At 40.5% G+C, this 22,093-nt stretch overlaps 1 protein-coding gene across 2 annotated transcripts in view; it reads left to right on the top strand.

Moving 5' to 3' along the window:
• The window catches only part of AGBL4 (AGBL carboxypeptidase 4), a 1,613,281-nt gene that overhangs the window by 1,340,067 nt on the left and 251,121 nt on the right, over positions 1-22,093 (top strand). For both annotated transcript variants that reach the window (XM_077277379.1, XM_077277378.1), the window contains one exon: positions 19,261-19,375. In XM_077277379.1, coding sequence (XP_077133494.1) covers positions 19,261-19,375 — 115 coding nt within the window. The remainder of the gene's footprint in view (positions 1-19,260; positions 19,376-22,093) is intronic.

Here is a 22,093-nt window from a genome sequence, read left to right as displayed (position 1 = left end):
GATGTCATCTCCTGCCATCACAGATCTCACTGTATCTCCTGATGAATTACAGATCCCACTGATGTGATCCCCTGATGAATTACAGATCCCACTGATGTCATCTCCAGCCATCACAGATCCCACTGATGTCATCTCCTGCCATCACAGATCTCACTTATGTCCTCTCCTGATGAATCCAAGATCCCACTGATGTCATCTCCTGCCATCACAGATCCCACTGATGTCATCTCCTGATGAATCCAAGATCCCACTGATGTCATCTCCTGCCATCACAGATCCCACTGATGTCATCTCCTGATCAATCCAAGATCTTACTGATGTCATCTCCTGCCATCACAGATCCCACTGATGTCATCTCCTGATGAATCCAAGATCTTACTGATGTCATCTCCTGCCATCACAGATCCCACTGATGTCATCTTCTGCCATCACAGATCCCACTGATGTCATCTCCTGCCATCACAGATCCCACTGATGTCATCTCCTGCCATCACAGATCCCACTGATGTCATCTCCTGCCATCACAGATCCCACTGATGTCATCTCCTGCCATCACAGATCCCACTGATGTCATCTCCTGCCATCACAGATCCCACTGATGTCTCCTGATAAATTACAGATCCCACTGATGTCCTCTCCTGATGAATCCAAGATCCCACTGATGTCATCCCCTGCCATCACAGATCCCACTGATGTCATCTCCTGATGAATCCAAGATCCCACTGATGTCATCTCCTGCCATCACAGATCCCACTGATGTCATCTCCTGATGAATCCAAGATCCCACTGATGTTATCTCCTGCCATCACAGATCCCACTGATGTCATCTCCTGATGAATCCAAGATCTTACTGATGTCATCTCCTGCCATCACAGATCCCACTGATGTAATCTCCTGCCATCACAGATCCCACTGATGTCATCTCCTGCCATCACAGATCCCACTGATGTCATCTCCTGCCATCACAGATCCCACTGATGTCATCTCCTGCCATCACAGATCCCACTGATGTCATCTCCTGCCATCACAGATCCCACTGATGTCATCTCCTGCCATCACAGATCCCACTGATGTAATCTCCTGATGAATCCAAGATCTTACTGATGTCATCTCATGTCATCACAGATCCCACTGATGTCATCTCCAGCCATCACAGATCCCACTGATGTCATCTCCAGCCATCACAGATCCCACTGATGTCATCTCCAGCCATCACAGATCCCACTGATGTCATCTCCTGCCATCACAGATCCCACTGATGTCCTCTCTTGATATCACAGATCCCACTGACGTAATCTCCTAACATCACAGATCCCACTGATATAATCCCTTTACAGACCATAGATCAAACTGATGTAATTTCCCAATACATCATTGACATCAGGGTCCCTACCCCTATATTATGCAGCAATCAAACGGGGTAGCAAAAATCTGGTGACCGATTCCCTTTAAGTATTTTCTTGGAATGTAAGAGACCACACTGTTATCAATCATCCTTCTTGAAGTTCCATAAGCCAGTGACGCCCTCCTCTGACACGTCACGTATACCCGCTGTCATCTGACGTACTGGCATGACGTCTCTATAGGAAGCATCACAGGATGATTTCGGGAGGTTTTCCTCTCTCAGTCCTGATAATGTCTGCATATAATGCATTCACATGATCTCACAATGGGCGGCGTTCACACGAGACCCCAATAACACTCAGTCTGTTTTACTGATCTCTTGTACACTCTGGAAAAAGTTTGGAGTGCGCGCTGCCTGCAGTGACAGCAAACCTTGGGATTTTGGGATAACTTTCCTGTTAATTAGTTTCTTGCCCTAGTTAACAATGTTAGACTGTAGCTACACTATTATCTGGGGTATCTTCCTTGCTAAACGCTGTTCTCCAAAAAATAAAAAAACACCAAAGGTTAAGGGCAGTGGTTCCACTCGGCAACTTTCCTGCTTGACGATTGGAGCGTAATTAATTTTGACTGTCTGTATATTTTGGATTAAACATTTATGGGCATTTATATGCTAATTAAGTATTACAAACTGTAAACATGCAGAAATATTCATTTGTACATAACTTAGCATCAGATTTTTTTTTCCCTGAGATATCAGAGGCTTAGCGTAGACTAGTCTCAAGTGGCTCCGAAACTAATTATTTTTTGTTTTCTTCATATCATTTTTTTTATCCTTTACCAAGGCAAGAGGGAAACCAAGAATGGATTTAATTTTGCCAATGAATTGAATGTGACAATGGATTATTCATTATGATATGACTTTTAACCATTTGTGTGCCTTGGTTTCTATTCTAATTAATTGAAAGTTTGACGTGGCCATATTTCAGCATCATCTGCTACAGTAGAATTTTACATCTTTATAGCTGTCAGAGATCCACTTTTTATAACATAAAGTTAAAGGGAATCTGTCACGTAATCTGACAGCAGCATAACGTAGGGGCAGAGACCTGATTCAAGCGATGTATCACTTAGTTTACTGGATGCAGCAGTTGTGATAAAATCACTATTTTCTCTGCTTCAGAGCTTGGAATGCTGAGCCCTATATAACTCCGCCCACTCCACTGATTGGCTGCTCTCTATCAATATACAGTTTGCACAGAAAGCAGCCAATCAGTGGTGGGGGCAGGGTTGAACAGAAAGGCACCTAGTCCTCTAGTGATAATCTCCTGCTGATAAAACACTGATTGTATTTAAACAGTACCACACAGCCTAGTAAGTGATACATCGCTGGAATTAGGGTCATAGCCCCTATCTCATTTTGCTCTCAGACAACATAGCTGACAGATTCCCTTTTAATGATAACTTTTCTTGCTGTCTGTAATCACCACCAAGGGTACTTGGGAATTATTTACCTTATTATTGAATTTCTAAATAATGTATTATATGTACAGTACAGACCAAAAGTTTGGACACACCTTCTCATTTAAAGATTTTTCTGTATTTTCATCACTATGAAAATTGTACATTCACACTGAAAGCATCAAAACTATGAATTAACACATGTGGAATTATATACTTAGCAAAAAAGTGTGAAACAACTGAAAATATGTCTTATATTCTAGGTTCTTCAAAGTAGCCACCTTTTGCTTTGATGACTGCTTTGCACACTCTTGGCATTCTCTTGATGAGCTTCAAGAGGTAGTCGACACCATTGGTTTTAACATATCACGTACTGAAAAACAAAAAAAAATCCAAGTGCCATGAAATTGCCAAAAAAGTGCAATCGCACAGTTGTTTTTTGTATTATTTTTTTACTATGTTCACTAAATGCTAAAACTGACCTGCCATTATGATCCTCCGGGTCATTACGAGTTCACAGACACCAAACATGTCTAGGTTCTTTTTTATCTAAGTAATGAAAAAAAAATCCAAACTTTGTTAAAAAAAAGTGCCATTTTCCGATACCCCTAGCGTCCCCATTTTTCGTGATCTCGGGCTTATTTTTTGTGCGCTGAGATGACGTTTTTAATTATACCACTTTGGTCCAGATGCGACCTTTTCCTCGCCCATTATTGTATTTTAATGCAATGTCGCGGCGACCAAAAAAACAATTCTGGCGTTTTGACTTTTTTTTCTTGCTATGCCGTTCCTTTGGTTACAGTTCAGAAGCCGGCAAATCCCACCAGCGCACAGTGTATGCGTTTGGGGGGGGATTCATAAGTTTGTTATCACACGGAGTGACTGCAGACTTATCGATTTGGCCTGGACAACCCCTTTAACAAAAGTTAACTCATTCGGTGCCAAAAAATTAGAAGGCTTATATAAAAAAAAAAAAAAAAAAAAACACAACTTTTTATTTCTCTCTGCAACGAATATCGCCTTGTGTCCAGTTCAACATGAAAAATTTGGTGATAGGTCCTCTTTAATAAGTGCCATCTTTGTTGACCTTTATATTCATACTTGCCGATGCTTTCGCAATGTCCGTGAGGCTGCTGGAAGAAGGTGAGAACTTTCTGTCTTTGAAGAATGATCCATTCTCTCCAAGGAATCTCCTTTGATTTTATCTAAAATTCAATAGCGCACCCCTAAAATACATGTTGTTTTCAATCACAAAAATGCCACAAGATATTCTTCTTCATTCTTCTGTTCTGAACATTTCTGAAATTCGATTACTGCCCGGGACCTTCTGGTGTATTGCCATTTGTAACTATGGCATGAAACAATAGTAATGACTGTTATACCGGCCACTGAACAAGCAGTAACAGTATAAAGGGAATTATAGCACTGAGGACGGCATTCTGCTGTCTGGTGTAATACACAGATTGTCTCTTCAGAGAGGAAGAGAACTAAAACTCTGGTGTCACCTACTGGAAGAAGCGATCCTAAAAGTCAATATTGACCTTTTAATACGCCTTGCAACATGAGTTAGGATAAAAGCCAAACCAGGTATTTTATTTGCCGACACATGTTTCAGGGTGTTTGCCCCTCCTTAGTGCAAAACAAGAGATCTAATTTGGCTGTATGAGCCTTTGACTGGGGTCTATGGGATAACATCTATCCTTATAGAGAATTACATTACTGACATGCCAGTGTAAGAAGACTTATAGAGCATGCAATGCTTCTCTGGAAAATTAAATATGTAAATAGCCTCTTCAGGGAGGAGGACTTGAACTCTAGTGTCACCTACTTGAAGTTGCAATCCAAATATTCAATATCAACCCTTTTTACAAGACTTGCTACATGTCACTCTCCACAAGGAGAGCCGATATCCCTTAAAACCCAGTCAGAAGTCTCTCATACAGCCAAATCAGATCTCTTGTTTTGCACTGAAGAGGGGCAAACACCCTGAAACACGTCTCCAAAAAGAGTATGCGGTTTGGCTTTTATCCCAAGTCATGTAGCATGGCTTGTTAAAAAGTCCTCTGAAGAGGCATCTTTTATATTTAATTTCACAGAGGAATGGCCTGTAATGTCACTCTCCACAAGGATAGTCCTTGGTATAATTCAGGAATTGCTTTACCACATTTTTTACAGTTTAAGTAGGATGCCTCTGGTGGTCACCATTGGTACTGCAGATTTTCAAGTCTTGGCTAGAAAGTATAAAAAAAAAGTATTTTTAAAAAATTATTAAATTTGAAGAATTATGCTCCTTTAAATGCTGCACGACTGCTACTTAGCATATTGCATAAAAATGAAATACAGAATACTGCACAGCCTCTGGAGGTCATTGCGGGAATTTATACTTTAAAGGCGCATTGCTCTGATTTTCTAAATATCAAAATAAGATTTCTTGTTCAATTTTCTTTATTTTCATCTGATAGCATCAAGGAATAAGGCAGGTCATACATGGGTTAGCTTGGAAGAGGGGAGTAAGCCCCTGACATAGACCTCTTCCTGAAGAACAAAAAGATTGGGCATGTTAAGATCCAACATGCCTGACCTTTCTTTCCCCATCTGCCTTCAAGGAGAGTTTGGAAACCACTTTTGAGTGATTGGCAGGTCTGGCAGACATTCATCTAGTTTGTATAGCCACTAAGGCATCTAGTATGGTGCCTCTGTATGGCACTACATTACAGAGAGATTCTTCTCTACAGCTAGCCAACATTATTTTTCTATTAAATGTATGCAATAAATAATAATAAAAAAAATCTTTGTTTATGTATGAAATCAGAGTCATGCTTAGATACAATGTGGCTACAGACACTTCTATGGGAACCATACGACGACCCATGGGAGGATTACAGAAATGGGCATCATATGGTTCTGTCCGTAAGTTCTAATCAGTTATAGTCAATTCTTTCTAATGGCAACAAAGTGACATCAGAAAGTTTTACAAATCAGAAACGGAAAAGTAAAAATCTTTCTTAAAAGGATCGTCTACTTTTACTTTTTAATTTTGTAAAAAATATTCCCCCGAAAATCGCCAAAACCGTCTACAGCCAAGTTTTCTTATGAAATTTGTTACAAATTTTTCCCAAATTTCCAATTCTGGTGAATAAAACTTTCTTTTTTAAAAAGGGTTAAAATAAAGGAACATTATATTCTCCACTGTCCCAGGCCCTCACCTGGGGCGTCCTCTGGTGCTGTCAATTTGGCCCCATTTTTTAGGACGGAATCGAAACTGCTGGACAAGGCAAATTTTGAGATTTATCTCTAGCGCTTATCTGTCAGGCAGCCTGGCAAGCAAGTGTTCAATTTCCCTGCAGCGCCACCAGAGGAGAAGTAAAGTATTACATAATTCCTATCAGTTTGTTTAATTCGTGGTCTTGCCAAATTCTATTTGTAGGGGATGGTCCTTAAAGGGGTTGTCCACCTTTGGGACAACTTTCTTTTTTTTTAGTTAAATGTATGTGTTTAGGGCTAAAAAAACAATTTATTTGCAATTTGATTTAATTAAAAGTTTTACAATGTTTGTGTTCTATAGCCTCTATTGCACTATTGATTGCTGGCTGCAGAATGAGTTAGCTAAGATTCCGTCATTGAGCTCGTTCTGACGGTCGGACAGCAGAGTTTGTAACTTTTTTTGGCCAGTCTTTTTCTGAGCTCCTCTCAGCTCATTTATGACCACCGACCACATCAAAGTTCAATGTGTAGCGAAACAAATTACCTATAAGAGCCGAATGATGCAATTTTTTTTTTTTTTTTAATAAAACCCAACTTCACAAATGAATTTTAAGAAAAGAAATACATGCATTTAAGTAAAAAATACAAAACAAAAAAAACAATGATGGACTAAAGGTGGACACAAACTCTATAATTCCTTACTACATTTTTGAAAAATTAGTCTTTTAAATGCCTCTAAAAACTTTTCCAAATTATTAGAACTTATATAATACGTGTACAAACTGTTCCGTGAAAAAAAAAAAAAAAAAAATCAGCGTGGCAGGAAGGTGCGCAGTAATTAGATAACAGCTAATTTGTTTCTGTCCATAAACTAAAAGTAAAATGTATTTGGATAATTCTCATTCTAACACATTTGCCCCGAAGAAAGAGCGAGAGTTATCGGCATTAACGTCAGATAAGAGGATCTTTGTATAATTCAGTAACGTGTCAATCAGCCCCTAGATACAAATCAGACTTTATTAGTTCGTTCGCTCGACTCACCAAAGGACACACAAGGAAACGCGTGTTCTGAAAAAATGGTACAAATATTAAAGCTTTCAATTATACCTCCTGCCCTACTTTCAATCTCCGCTTTGTGGCCTTCCTGCTCCTGCAGCCGACGCGCGTTCATCCTCTTGGTATTTGCTTTGGATATGAAATCTTTAGCTCGGAATATGAGAAACAACCAAAACAAGATCCATTTAGTTAGTGAACAATAGAACACGATTTGCTAAGCTGCTCCTCTACACCGTGGATTTATTATATCCGTCATTGTGATCTGTATCAAGTTCTCTCCATGGTGGAAAAGGTCAAGTGATAGCGACTACCGTCCAGCTGATTGTTATGAGGTTGAAAAACCGCGGATCTGGGGGAGAAAAGTTCCTAAAAAAATGTATATTTATTTCTAGTCATCTAGTACAAATAATACAAAGAATAAGAAAAAAAAGATACAAATTGATGAAATTGCATCTTATTGTTTCTGTTCCTAAAGGGTTGTTTTCAGAATTATTCTTAGCGGAACGCACTGCTCTTCTGCCTCCTGACTTCTTCCTTACCTAGGGGGGCGCTGCAATCCTGATTGTTAGTTTTCCTGATTATTAGTTTGGAGCTGTGGCAATTTTGAGCCCCTAGATCAAAATGTGCCTGTTGTGAGGCTGCAAACACAGGTACGAAACGAGCCGGAGCATTGGTTGGAATACATGCAACGTGTAGTGTAGGAGCATGTTCATACTGTAGCCATTTATCAGACAAACCCAAGATAGAACCGAAAAGAGCATATACGCTGCTCCAAGTAAGTGAAAAGTAATAGTACAGCTCATTGTTAGGAGAACCTTGTAAGAAGTAGAGACTGTCCAAAGTGGTCAACCCTTTTAAAAATCCCTTATCGCAAAAGTAGTAAAACTAAGCAACAACCATAGTGGTTGTCACTTGTAACTTAAAACTAGAAAGCAAGTGATGCGGGAAGGGCAAAGATTTCAACTTTCTATTGTATATAGTGCTGCGTATAACAGCAGCTCTCCATCCACTAGCTCAGAGACAACTGAAAATTACTAGTGAAAAATGCAAGCTATAAGTCATATAATAGCCGAAATTTAGATATTTTTTATAACAGCTTTTTCTGAAATGTCACCTGAAACGGAAAGTACACTAGATCGGAGTCTAAGTATCAGCCTGTACTGGTGTCCACATATATTCAGATTCACTGGCAGTCATCGGAGATATGAAAACTGGTGAAAAAGTTAAACAAAGTAAATTAGAAAGTTGGGAAAACTTGTCATACAATTCAGAAAACTAAAGTTCGCTTTATATTCTAAGTTTGATGTAAAAAGTTGAAAAGTGAAGAACACAGCAGATAGTTCCATGAAGGTGATGTCCTAAATTCAACCCAGTGACAGTCCTCTCCAAACCAGTGTGTGTTTGACTTGTCTGTCAGGGCAGCTGCACTTCTCTCTGATACTTCCAGGATTCAGGACAGGAAAATGCTTTTAAAATGAGAGACCTGGAAAACACAGTAAAGTGGAAATCAATATGCAGTCAGGAGGTGCTGTTACTGGCGGTTTAGAGTATGTTTTCACGTATCAGCTGCGGCAGGAAAGGGACTTTCTGAGCTGTCCCCTCAGGGGAAGATGAAGCAAAATGAGAGTCCAGGTTTACACGGAGCTGGCAGTAACTGTCATCTGTCATTGGATCACACAGAACACTTTATACAATCTGCACAGCGGGAGACACGGCAAAGCCAATCTCTAGTGGTTTATACCGACAGGGATGGGGGACAATGGACATTTACCTCTGGGGGATTGGCATTTCACTTTTATATAAATGCGTTGTCTGGTTATAAATACTTTATTAGAAAATTCCAAGTTATTAGAGGGTGTCCTCCATTCAAGACCCTCATTTATGTACTAGACTGCAGAACCCCTCTTACTTTGAAGGACTTTGCCTGTTTGTTTATTACATAGACAGCATATTTATTTAAAGGGAACCTGTCACCCCCAAAATCGAAGGTGAGCTAAATCCACCAGCATCAGGGACGTATCTACCAGGGCCGGCCCAAACGTATAGGCGAACTAGGCGGCCGCCTAGGGCACCGACCCTAAGGGGGCGCCAGAGAAAAAATAGAAAAAATTATAAAAAATCTTTTCAAAAGGCAAAAGGTGTATGGCGCGGAGCTGAATGTGTGTGAGGTGTATGGAGCGGAGCCGTGTGTGTATGAGGTGTACGGAGTGGAGCCGTGTGTATGAGGTGTACGGAGCGGAGTCGTGTGTGTATGAGGTGTATGGAGCAGAGCTAAATGTGTACGAGGTGTACGGAGCAGAGCGCGTGTGTACGAGGTGTATGGAGCGGAGCGCGTGTGTACGGAGCGCAACTGCGTGTGTAGGAGTAGCTATGTGTGGCCATTATATGGTACGAAGTATCATGTGCGCCCAATATACAGTATGGAGCATCATGTGTAGCCATTATACAGTATGGAGCATCATCTGTGGCCATTATACAGTATGGAGCACTGTGTGGCCATATTTTTTTGTTTATAATTATTCTTTATGAAACAGTGTGATCAGCAGTGCTAAATGGGTGTGGTTGGGATGTGGATATGGGTGTGGCTAGTTATGAATGGGTGTGGTCAGAGGCGTGGCCTAAAATTTGCTTCGCACGCCGCAAACTTTGTCCCTTTTTCCCATCTTCAAAAGTTGGGAGGTATGTTAAAAGTAGTAGGGGCACAACAAAATAGTTTTGCCTAGGGTGCCGTAATCTCTCGGGCCGGCCCTGGTATCTACAGCATTCTGTAATGCTGTAGATAAGCCCCCGATGTATCCTGAAAGAGGAAAAAAAGAGGTTAGATTATACTCACCCAGGGGCGGGCAGTCCGATCCGATAGGCGTTGCAATCCGGTCCGGGGCCTCGCATCTTCTTACGATGACGTCCTCTTCTTGTCTTCACGCTGCGGCTCCAGTGCAGGCGTACTTTGTCTTCCCTGTTGAGGGCAGAGCAAAGTACTGCAGTGCGCAGGCGCTGGGCCTCTCTGACCTTTCCCAGCACCTGCGCACTGCAGTACTTTGCTCTGCCCTCAACAGGGAAGACAAAGTACGCCTGCACTGGAGCCGCAGCGTGAAGACAAGAAGAGGACGTCATCCTATGAAGATGGGAGGCCCCGGACCGGACCGTAACTCCCATTGGACCCGAACCGGGACCGCCCCTGGGTGAGTATAATCTAACCTCTTTCTCATCTTTCAGGTAACATCGGGGGCTTATCTACAGCATTACAGAATGCTGTGGATAAGCCCCTGATGCCAGTGGGCTTAGCTCACCTTCGATTTTGGGGGTGACAGGTTCCCTTTAAATGGGAAGAGTGTAATTCCTTAATTAACCTGTGGGGGAGCTGCAGAGAAAATTCACAATTCTATAGTATAGAGTTTATAGGGTGGGCAGTAGAAATGGGCAAATTGATTCTATTCAAATCAAACTCGTATAGAATTTGTAAGAATTCAATTAACTAAAACAATTTGCATGAAATGCTTAACATGACCACCACCTTTTTACATATAGCAGAAGATTGCATTAGCCAGAAAAGGATCACATGACTTCGTAGGAGATTCAGCATATGGCAACATCAGATGGTATAGTGTAAGGGATTGGAGGGCAGAAGATGTGGATTCTCAATGTTCTAAGGAACTCAAGACCAAAGGTCGCCATCTGCTGAGTGAACTGAGTAGGCCAGAACTAAAAGATAGAGGAAGTGTTTCTGGAGGGAAGAATTTGAAGGGCACACTGGGTCAGATGGTACTTGTGGTGCAGCTATCAAATATAAAATGCCAGAGTGGTAATGCAGGAGGGCAGTTGGCACCAACATACGAGACAGGGAGGAAGTGTGGGCAGTGGAACACAGAAACAGAGCTATCAAAGAGTGGTGGGAGACCGAAGCAGGTGCGACTTCATTGGTCAAGTACCAAAGTCCAGACTTCGCCAGTCAAGACCTGAAGCTCAGACTCCATTGGTCAAGACTCAAAGCCCAGTCTTCATCCATCAAGACCAACCATCCTGACGCCACAGGTCAAGCACCAAACTTCGGATGTTGATTATTGGATGAGACTGGGTGCCTGCCGTGGTGACAAAGAAACCCAAGTGAACCGGGCTGTTACATCCAGCTTGAAAGTACAGTACAGGGTATGGGCTGTGGCCGAGCTTCAGAAGGGAAGGAGGGCAGCCAGTGTGATGAACACACAGAGAACTAAGTGATTCACCTGCGGGACTTACCATCTAGTGGGAAGTACCGGTGACTCCCGTTAGTGTCAGTTTAACAATCAAAGGCTCTGATAGGTATATTGTTGGGAGTGATGCCCAGTAATCTAGGACAGAAAGGCATTAATAGTAATTTAACTCAGAACTAGGTAGTTAGAACATATTATGGGATTTCCATATACCCGAATAACCATCGGTTCCTATAGTTAGACTTTCATTCTGTGGTAGGAAAATAAATAGCTTTGATTGACTACTTCCTGTGTATCTGTGTTGTTGCATCCCGGTAATCTGTTCACCACAATAGCACTGCCATCAGGTGCGACTATGATAGCCTGTATAAAAGCCGAGGCAGAGAAGGCAGCAGCTATTTTGTCGTGAGTCTGGATAGTGGAAGATGTCACAACTTAGAATTGAAGATAGAGAGTAAAAGCGATAAAATACTTAAGAAACTGTACAGATAATGAATGACAGGTCAGCAATGAAAAAGATTAATGTGTGAGGAAAAGAGGATTGTTTGATACACATTTTTCAGGACAGTTGAAGGCCTTGGAGGGGTCATGTTGAAGGGTATGGAATAGGTGAATCATGATTATTTTATTATTATAATACATTTCCAGCTTTTATAGAAAATCCCAGGCAACCCCTTTAAATTTAGTTTGCTCCAAAAAACCGAACTCCTAAAGTATTAAAAAATGTATAGACTACAAATACCAAGGAGGACTACACCTCCGACCCTCCTAAATGGGGCAGATACGCAGCACGCGGCTCAGACGCGCTACGCTGTAGTTGTTATGACAACTGTACATACTCCGGTGCTAGGAGCCAGCAGTGATCTGATCATCCCAAATGTCACCTAATACACCCATCGCTTTGTGATTTAATACAAAATCTAAATGCCATCAGGTCATTGCTAAAAGGAGCTGCCTCTTTAAAAAGCCAATTGGCTGCGCAGCAAAGAAATAATATCCTTCTGCAAATAAAAGCTTAGTCAGCATTAATGTGAAATAATGAATATGTGTTGGGCTCTGGCCTGTGTACAGGAGAATCTATCACCGGCCGCTGCCGGGAATTCTCCTCAATACAAATACTCATATTTATTAATAGCTTCTCGTACCAACGGGGAATCACAGAACTACTGATCATCGGCGAGCCGAGGACACCACCGCAGGAAGAAATATCTATCTATTATCTATCTATTATCTATCTATTATCTATCTATCATCTATCTATCTATCTATTAACTATCTATTAACTATCTATCTGTCTATCTATCTATCTATCTATCTATCTATCTATCTATCTATTATCTACAGTATCTATCTATTATCTATCTATCTATTATCTATCTATCTATTAACTATCTATCTATCTATTATCTATCTATCTATTATCTATCTATCTATCTATCTATCTATCTATCTATCTATCTATCCATTATCTATCTATTATCTATCTATCTATCTATCTATCTATCTATCTATCTATCTATTATCTATCTATCTATTAACTATCTATCTATTAACTATCTATCTATCTATCTATCTATCTATTATCTATCTATTATCTATCTATCTAGCATCTATCTATCTATCTATCTATCTATCTATCTATCTATCTATCTATCTATCTATCTATCTATCTATTATCTATCTATCTATTATCTATCTATCTATCTATTATCTATCTATCTATTATCTATCTATCCATTATCTATCTATCTATCTATCTATCTATCTATCTATTATCTATCTATCTATCTATCTATTATCTATCTATCTATTAACTATCTATCTATCTATATATTATCTATCTATTATCTATCTATCTAGTATCTATCTATCTATTATCTATCTATCTATTATCTATCTATCTATCCATTATCTATCTATCTATCATCTATTATCTATCTATTATCTATCTATCTATTATCTATCTATCTATCTATCTATCTATCTATCTATCTATTATCTATCTATCTATCTATTAACTATCTATCTATCTATCTATTATCTATCTATCTATTATATATCTATCTATCTATTATCTATCATCTATCTATCTGTTATCTATCTATATATTATCTATCTATTATCTATCTATATATTATCTATCTATCTCTATCTATCGATCTATCTATTGATCTATCTATCTATTATCTATCTATTTATCTCTATCTATCTATCTATTATCTATCTATTATCTATCTATCTATTATCTATCTATTATCTATCTATCTATCTATCTATCTATCTATCTATCTATCAATTATTAGTGATGAGTGAATATACTCGTTACTCGAGATTTCCCGAGCAGGCTCAGGTGTCCTCCGAGTATCTATCTATTATCTATCTATCTAATATCTACACACGTGGTCAAAATTGTCAGTACCCCCCGTTTAATGCCAGAAAAGCCCACAATGGTCACAGAAGTAACTTGAAGCGGACAAAAGTAATAATAAATAAAAGATCTATGAAAGTGAACAAATGAAAGTCAGACATTGCTTTTCTACCATGCTTCCACAGAATTAAAACAAAAACTCATGAAATAAAAAAAACTGATCACAAAAATAATAATATTCCTAATATGTGCAATGAGTTGTTGGGCAGAAGGTGCTGTGAATCCCATATATGTTACAATAGATAGGGAAGAGGTAGTAGCTATTTGCAGCATCTAGTGACCACAGGTAAAGAATAATAAGCCAAGTCCATAGGCAGAGGAAGGAGAGATTAACTGGATGTATGGTGGTCCCCATGAGGGCACACGATGACCACCATACATCCAGGAAATCTATTGTTCACTTTTTTAAAATAGTTACTACCTCTTCCCTATCTATTTTAATACATATGGGATTTACAGCACCTTCTGCCCAACCAACTCATTGTACATATTGAGAATAGTATTCTTTTTGTATTCATTTTTTTTCTCCCTTTTTTTCTTCCCCCCTTTCCCTTCCCCTCATTCTTTTGCACATGCACTTTCCTTGAGATATTTCTAGTGTTATTTTTTATCACCATGATTTTTGAACGTATTAGTTTAATGTTATTATATTTTCTGCTGTTAGTCTCTGTTGTCACCTTGCACTTGCACTTTATTGTGTGACATATATTAATTTATTTTTTACCTTATTTATTGCTGTGTTTTGCACAGTCACAATTTATTCACTTATTGTCATCACTACTAGTATTCCTTGTCACATGGACAGTATATGATTGGTCTTTTGTTTTTCCTTCCAATTTTCTCCTTTTACGTAATGCCTATATCAATTTTTGGTATGTAGGTCTTTAATATTGATCAATTACTAATATTAATTTTGTATTTATTTGGAATATTGACTATCCGATCGATATTACTGCCATTTGGTGTAATTATGTGTCATTTCGTTGTCCGTGTGGGCACCTCGTTTTGTTTATAGTGCTACATTTTACCCTCACTAATAAAGGTATTTTAGCCTTAATTTTTATTGTCCTATTATTTTCTGACCCTGGTTCGGTGTCCTCTTTTGGTTTTACACTATCCCCGAATGGTCTGCCATTCCTTCTGATACAGGAGATATATATCACCTACTGACTATCTGTCTTACTTTATACCAATAGTGATATATATCTATTGCTGTGTTCAATACATGCTTTTTTTCACGGCACTGTTGTAGAATATCCCGGGGCTCCTTCCCTATTCCTAAAGCTTGGGGCGCCGTAGCTATCCCTGCTCCCCGGATTTCTTCTGATGGTGAAGACTCTGGGGCCACGTGCCTTGCTGAGCTCCTAAATCAGCCCTTATCTGTCGTTTCCCCCACCCAGAGAAATGGGGAGTTGTTGTGTATAAGAATACACAAACCAGACTAATAAGGGAAGACGTACAGAGATAATTAAAAATACCAATCACACAAATATGCACTCACAAAAAACACAGTGGAACACCAGAAAGTAAAGGAAGGAAAAAACAAATAGGAGAGGATGAGGATATGCACACAGACAAATCAACAAGCAACAGTCTTCTGAACAATTCTCCAAATGCCTCTTATCAACCAACACCTCCAACTCCACAACCAGACTGTTTGAAACTAACACTGGAAATTCCTGATTGCCAGAGGCGAGTTTATATAGCAGAGGGGAAGTGGCCAACACTGAACAGCTGAGACCATCAAAGCAGGAAAGCTCCGGGAGTTCTCAACTGAACAGATTAACCCCTGCACTGCATTGTTTAATATGATAGTGATGTGCTTCTAATCAGTGCAGAAGTACGTGAAATCAGACATCGCGGTCTTCTGGCCCCTCTCTGTTGCAGTACACCCATGACAGCTACCTTTTTATTCAGTTGATGACCTCAGATTGTTTTGACCTTTTTGCTCTACTTTATGACTTAGTTTTCTATACTCTTTGCTTTTTTTCATGCTTATATGACCAGTTTCTGCTATCTTGCTCCTCTAGCCAGTAGCCACTCCATGGACTCAACCCTGGGGGCCCCGTGGAACTTCCTTTTTATTCAGTTGATGACCACAGATTGTTTTGACCTTTTTGACCTTTTTGCTCTACCTTATGACTTAGTTTTCTATATTCTTTGCTTTTTTCATGCTTATATGACCGGTTTCTGCTATCTTGCTCCTCTAGCCAGCAGCCACTCCATGGACTCAACCCTGGGGGCCCTGTGAAACTTCAGATCCCTGTATAGTGGTTATAGGTTGAAGTCACAGGTTCCTTTGGGATCTGCTACTAGGGTTGAGCGAAACGGGTCGGCAATTTTCAGAAGTCGCCGACTTTTGGCAAAGTCGGGTTTCATGAAACCCGACCCGACCCCTGTGTGGGGTCGGCCAAGAAGTCGGCGATCTTCTGAATCTGGAATCGGAATTCCGATACCGATTCCCGATATGTTTAAGATATCGGGAATTGGTATCGGAATTCAGATTTAAGTGTAAAATAAAGAATTAAAATAAAAAATATCGCTATACTTACCATCTGATGTGCCCTGGTACTAAGCGGGAACCTTCCTTCCTTAGAATCAGCCTTCCAGGACCTTGCGGTGACATCGCGGTGACGTCGCGGCTTGTGATTGGTCGCGCGGCCGCCCATGTGACCGCTCGCGCGACCAATCACAAGCCGCGACGTCACCGTGACGTCACTGAGGGTCCTGGAAGGGCTGATTCTTAGGAAGGAAGGCTGCCGGAAAGAAGCAGGGCGCGTCCGAGGGTGAGTATATACCTAATAGGAATATACTCACCCTCGGCTTCTTTCCGGCAGCCTTCCTTCCTAAGAATCAGCCCTTCCAGGACCCTCGGTGACGTCACGGTGACGTCGCGGCTTGTGATTGGTCGCGCGAGCGGTCACATGGGCGGCCGCGCGACCAATCACAAGCCGCGACGTCACCGCGACGTCACCGCAAGGTCCTGGAAGGCTGATTCTAAGGAAGGAAGGTTCCCGCTTAGTACCAGGGCGCATCAGATGGTAAGTATGGCGATATTTTTTATTTTAATTCTTTATTTTACACTTAAATATGGATCCCAGGGCCTGAAGGAGAGTTTCCGCTCCTTCAGACCCTGGGAACCATTGGAAACCCAATGCACTGCATTGGGTTTCGAGTTTCGGCCGACCCCGACTTTTTTATAGGATCGGCCGATTTCACTCGACCCGACTTTTGAAAAAGTCGGGTTTCGTGAAACCCGACCCGATCCTATAAAATGTAAAGGTCGCTCAACCCTATCTGCTACATGTCTGTAGAAGCCTTATAAAGAACCACCAGGCTGCCATGAACAGCGCTACAGTAGAATAATACACCAACATTTTTGAAAAGTTCAATTACTTTTAACCACACAATAAACTTTCTGTCCTACACTTTTCTATTACAGTAGTTTGAATCCATCCTGCCACCTTCCTTTGAGCCTACAGTTGACTTTTTTATGTCTTTACTCTTTAGGTATAATTCTTTATTGCTCAGAGTGTAGCAGATGGAAGACAACTTCGGTTTTCCGATGCAACATAAGACACTGATGACTCAGAATATATCGCTTGTGGTGGTCTACTGTGTACACGGCACATTATAGTGCAGACTGCCCTGTTTTCCCCAGTACCCTTCTAATTGGCAGACCAATTAATCCGCTCATCTGTGAGCAAATAATGTATTACGCTAACTACCTTCCATTTGCCGAAGCCATTCTCCGAGGTAACATAATCGTGGTCTTGTTTATCTCTTGCCCTGAAACACACTACAACGCTTCGGCAGTATCAAAGGTCAATTAGTGGACAAATTAAGCTATTATTAGCCTCTAACGAGGGTGACTGGCATCATTACCCTTCCTGTTTACCAGCAAACTGTTATTTTAATACAAGGTCCAACTAATAAATCAGTGCATCTGCTGTACTTCTTTGTCTGCTTTTTGTTGTTGTAAATGATATTAAATGGGCGCCGGCAGCTGCCAAATTCCTAACCTTGCGGTAATGAGGGGCGGTCATACGTACCTAGGTGATTACACCATCTGTGAGATGTGGTTTGCATTGATCCGGTCTTGGGGCTGCTTGGCTTTTGTCTTGACACATTAACACTGTGAGGAGCGTTATTCCGACACGCATACAAGACAGATGAGCGGAATCCATACGTAGCCGCGCTACTTTGACCTATATTTTATAGAAATTTGGGAATAGAAAAATTGGCCCCGAGGAGGCTGAATTGAAGACGTTAATTTAGAAAGTAGCAGGAAATTAAATCAAATCAAAGTAATGGGCTTTACCAGGGGACACACAATCCAGAGGTTCGGTTTCAATAAGTAGTCCAAGTGAGAGTAACTGTATTTACAGACATCTTTAGCGGTCTGTCTCTGAAGCCCCCCTATCACATCCATGGATTACACCAACATCAATAATTACAGTGTAGTACTTTATTTCACCAGGGGTGGCACTGTAGAAGAAATCAACACTTGCTTCCGGGTTCCTCCACAGATAATCACCACCAATCACTGGAGATCACCTTGTGATCAATGTATTTTAGGGGACTCCTTATATATATATATATGAAAAAAAATTTAGAGACTTGTCAAAATCGTTTAACCTCTTTAAAGGGATTGTATTGTTTACTATATACAGAATTGACAACTTTCCTAGTTTTCCTGGAACTTCTGCTCCAAAAGTGAATGGGTTTATGTAAAACCCAGGTGGGCCAGGGGCATTTCCAGTAGGAACCAAGGTGAGCTCGAGGAAGGATATAAATGTCAATGGAAATGTTGGCCACTGTGTATATATATATATATATATATTTTTTTACCAAAATTAAAAAAAATATGATAAAACAAGAAAATCAATGCGGCCATCACTCCAGTATCATTACGTTTCATCTCTGTTGGTTAGGAAGTTGATCATGGGCTCATGATGATTGGTATGAGGCTGAGGTCTGTGGTTGGCTACAGTGGTAACCTGCATAGATAAAGTAATATCACCGATGAAGCCAGTAACAGGCACATGATCAACTGTCTAGAAGTCAAATGTTTATTTTGTATACTATATACACCCAATAAAGGGATAAAAAAATTGATATTTATTGTGAAATAGCGCCACTCTTGTCCATGGGTTGTGTTTGGTACTGCAGCTCAGCTCCATCCAATCAACATTGGTTTCAATATCCCACTCATGGGATCAAAATCCTTGACAGGCTGTAATTCGCATCACAACCACTGGGTGGCCACATATACCTTTAACGTTTCCTCCTGACAGAGTATCACAAAATCACATTTTGATTTTTAAGGTTTTTATATTGCGCCAAACATTGAAATATATTGAGTGAAGCGTAAAGGTAAGAAAGAACGCAAGTGTTATAGAGGACATCAGTACAGATGGTGTCACCGAATGTCATAAATCCAACCTCCAAATCCAGATTAATGTTCTACTCTGTATAATAAGATTAGAATGAACCCGTCCATTTTTTTACTTTATTGTGTGATCTTTTTGTATTTACAGTAATATTTAAAATATTTTATTTTCTTCTTTCTTACAGGCATTATTGATTTCCTTGTGAGCCAACACCCCACCGCCAAATCCCTCAGGGATCACCTGATCTTTAAAATCGCCCCAATGCTGAATCCTGATGGCGTGTACCTAGGAAATTACAGGTAGGGGGGTTAATATCTGATTGTTGCTTCCAAAACTAGCACCGCATTAATAAGAGATGAGACATTGCAATGCCTGTAGTCAGATTCTACAAAGCTGGACAGGGCTGGATGATGACTATCTGGGTGTGGGGAAGGACAAACTGGAGAGTGATTCAGTGATAGAAACCGATTCCTGCTTTATTTGGAAACTTATTCCTGCTTTATTTGGAAACTGATTCCTGCTTTATTTGCTGCATTTTTGCACTTACTCATTGCTTTCTATGGGTGACATGCTTCAGTTTGCAAAAAGGCAGCAGTTTTCCAAATCAATCAGGAAAAAAAAAACAATGTGTGTGCATGAGATTTCTGAAATCTCATATAGTTGCTGGTTAAAATTCCCGCGGATGACACTTTATATGGATCCAATATCAGGAATGGAAAGATTAAGGCTAAGTGCACACGTCGCAGAATTGCCGTGGAAATTTCCGCGGCAATTCTGCAACTCCTGTCGCGGGTATATCGCATGCGGTATTGGTATGCGTATTCCTGCTAAAAACTAGCGTTTTGCAAGCATAATTAACTTGCAGAATGCTAGCGTTTTCCAAGTGATCTGTAGCATCGCTTGGAAAACTGATTGACAGGTTGGTCACACTTGTCAAACATAGTGTTTGACAAGTGTGACCAACTTTTTACTATTGATGCTGCCTATGCAGCATCAATAGTAAAAGATATAATGTTAAAAATAATTAAAAAAAAAATAAAAAAAATGGTTATTCTCACCTTCCGCAAACAGCCGATCTCCTCAGTGGCTTCCGTTCCTATAGATGCTTTGTGTGCAGGACCTGCGATGATGTCACGGTCACGTGACCGCGACGTCATCGCAGGTCCTTCACACACAGCATCCCTGGGAACGGAAGCGGCTGCGTGCACCGCTGAGAGGGCCATCAGAAGGTGAGTATATGACTATTTTTTATTTTAATTCTTTTTTTTTTAACAATTATATGGTGCCCAGTCCGTGGAGGAGAGTCTCCTCTCCCCCACCCTGGGTACCAACCGCACATGATCTGCTTACTTCCCGCATGGTGGGCACAGCCACATGCGGAAAGTAAGCGGATCAATGCATTCCTAGGTGTCCGGAATCCCCGCGATTCTGCAAATTTAATGAACATGCTGCATTTTTTTCTGGAATGCGATTCCGCTCAGGAAAACAACGCAGCATGTGCACAAAAAATGCGGATTGCATTCTATTAAATAGGATGCTTAATGTGAGCGTTTTTTTCGCGGTTTTATAGCGAAAAACCGTGAAAAAGACCGCGAAAAATCTGCTACGTGTGCACACAGCCTAAAATTGAAATGTATCCACAGTCCAGAGGTATTGCAATCGCACAGCCGCTATAAGTTAGACCCTTACTGCTTCAGGAATGTAAAATCACATGCCGTGTATGCCTTTTTTGTCACAAGAGAAAAAAAGTGATCGCTATCCAAGCTCCACCAGGGTGCTGCTTTTCAGAAAAAACAATTTATGAGAAATGTCCAGATAAGAAAAATAACAGCGCACTCACCGGTGTTGAGCCAAAGCGATTTATTCACATGCAATCATGCAGTGCAGGGAGGGTGGTGAACACATTGCGGATGACAGCCGTTTCGTGCTATCAAGCACTTCAACAGATCCAGTCCAGTTTTCCTCTAAAATTGAAATGAGTTTCTAGGCAGTAATAGTCATGGCCCCTGGGTCCCCCACAGATCCTGAGACCTTAGATTTCCTTATGTCAATAGAGGGGGAGTGCACATGCGTTATTCACTTCTATGGGTCTATGGGGGCACTAATTTGCATGTGTGACCACCAAACCCTAGACAATGAATAAAGTATTGGACATGCATGCTCACTACCACTCCATTCATAAAAGCATGCAAATAGCCACTTTAGAGATTAAGGGATCTTGACTAAAGTTGTGCGGAATTGGTCGCCGAATCTGAATTTGCCACATTTGTGCCATATTGGTGTCCTATTCGTGCCGAATTTATCTATGATATTCGATTCCGAACATATTCGTTCATTTCTACTCCCATTTACTCCAATGACAAAACAATATTCGTCGCCGATCATTATTGGGGCCGAATATTGAAAAACTCGCTCAACTCTAGTCTTGACCTCTAGTTCCCTGATTATCATTGCACACCTATAAGTTTCCTTATTCTGGTTGGTACCTTCCTCAAGGAGTTACAATACCCCTTAGACACCCTGTCAGAGACTTTTCACCCAGCTAAATCAGATGGCCTGTTATGCACTAATGAGGGGTAGACACCCCGAAATACATGTCTGCAAATACTATCTGGTGTGACTTCTTATCCTATGTCATGCGGCAAGGCTCGTAAAAAGATATTTTTAAGATTGATACATCCAATATATGGCACTAGAGTTCCTCAACTCTTCTTCAAGGCTACTTTCATAATTAAATTCACAGATGAGCATTGCATGGCCAATAAGTCTCCTTACACAACTTGACGCTTTTCACAAAGAAAAACTCTCCCTTTTAGATTCACGAGAGTGGTACGGAAACCCCTTTCTCATGACCAGTAGGGGTCCTAATGTTCTGACCCCCATTGATTTGTCACCTATCTTGTAAGCAAAACCTTTAATTGCAAATTAACGTATTCAATATGGTAATATGGGAGACAACAATTTGCATGGGTTCCAAGGATAATTACGAATAGAGCTTTTACATACCGTACAATTAC

The sequence above is a fragment of the Ranitomeya variabilis genome, chromosome 8, assembly GCF_051348905.1.
Source record: "Ranitomeya variabilis isolate aRanVar5 chromosome 8, aRanVar5.hap1, whole genome shotgun sequence".
In the NCBI taxonomy this organism is placed as follows: Eukaryota; Metazoa; Chordata; class Amphibia; order Anura; family Dendrobatidae; genus Ranitomeya; species Ranitomeya variabilis.
Note: the sequence above shows the minus strand (reverse complement) of the source record. Positions and strands in the feature narration are given on the sequence as shown.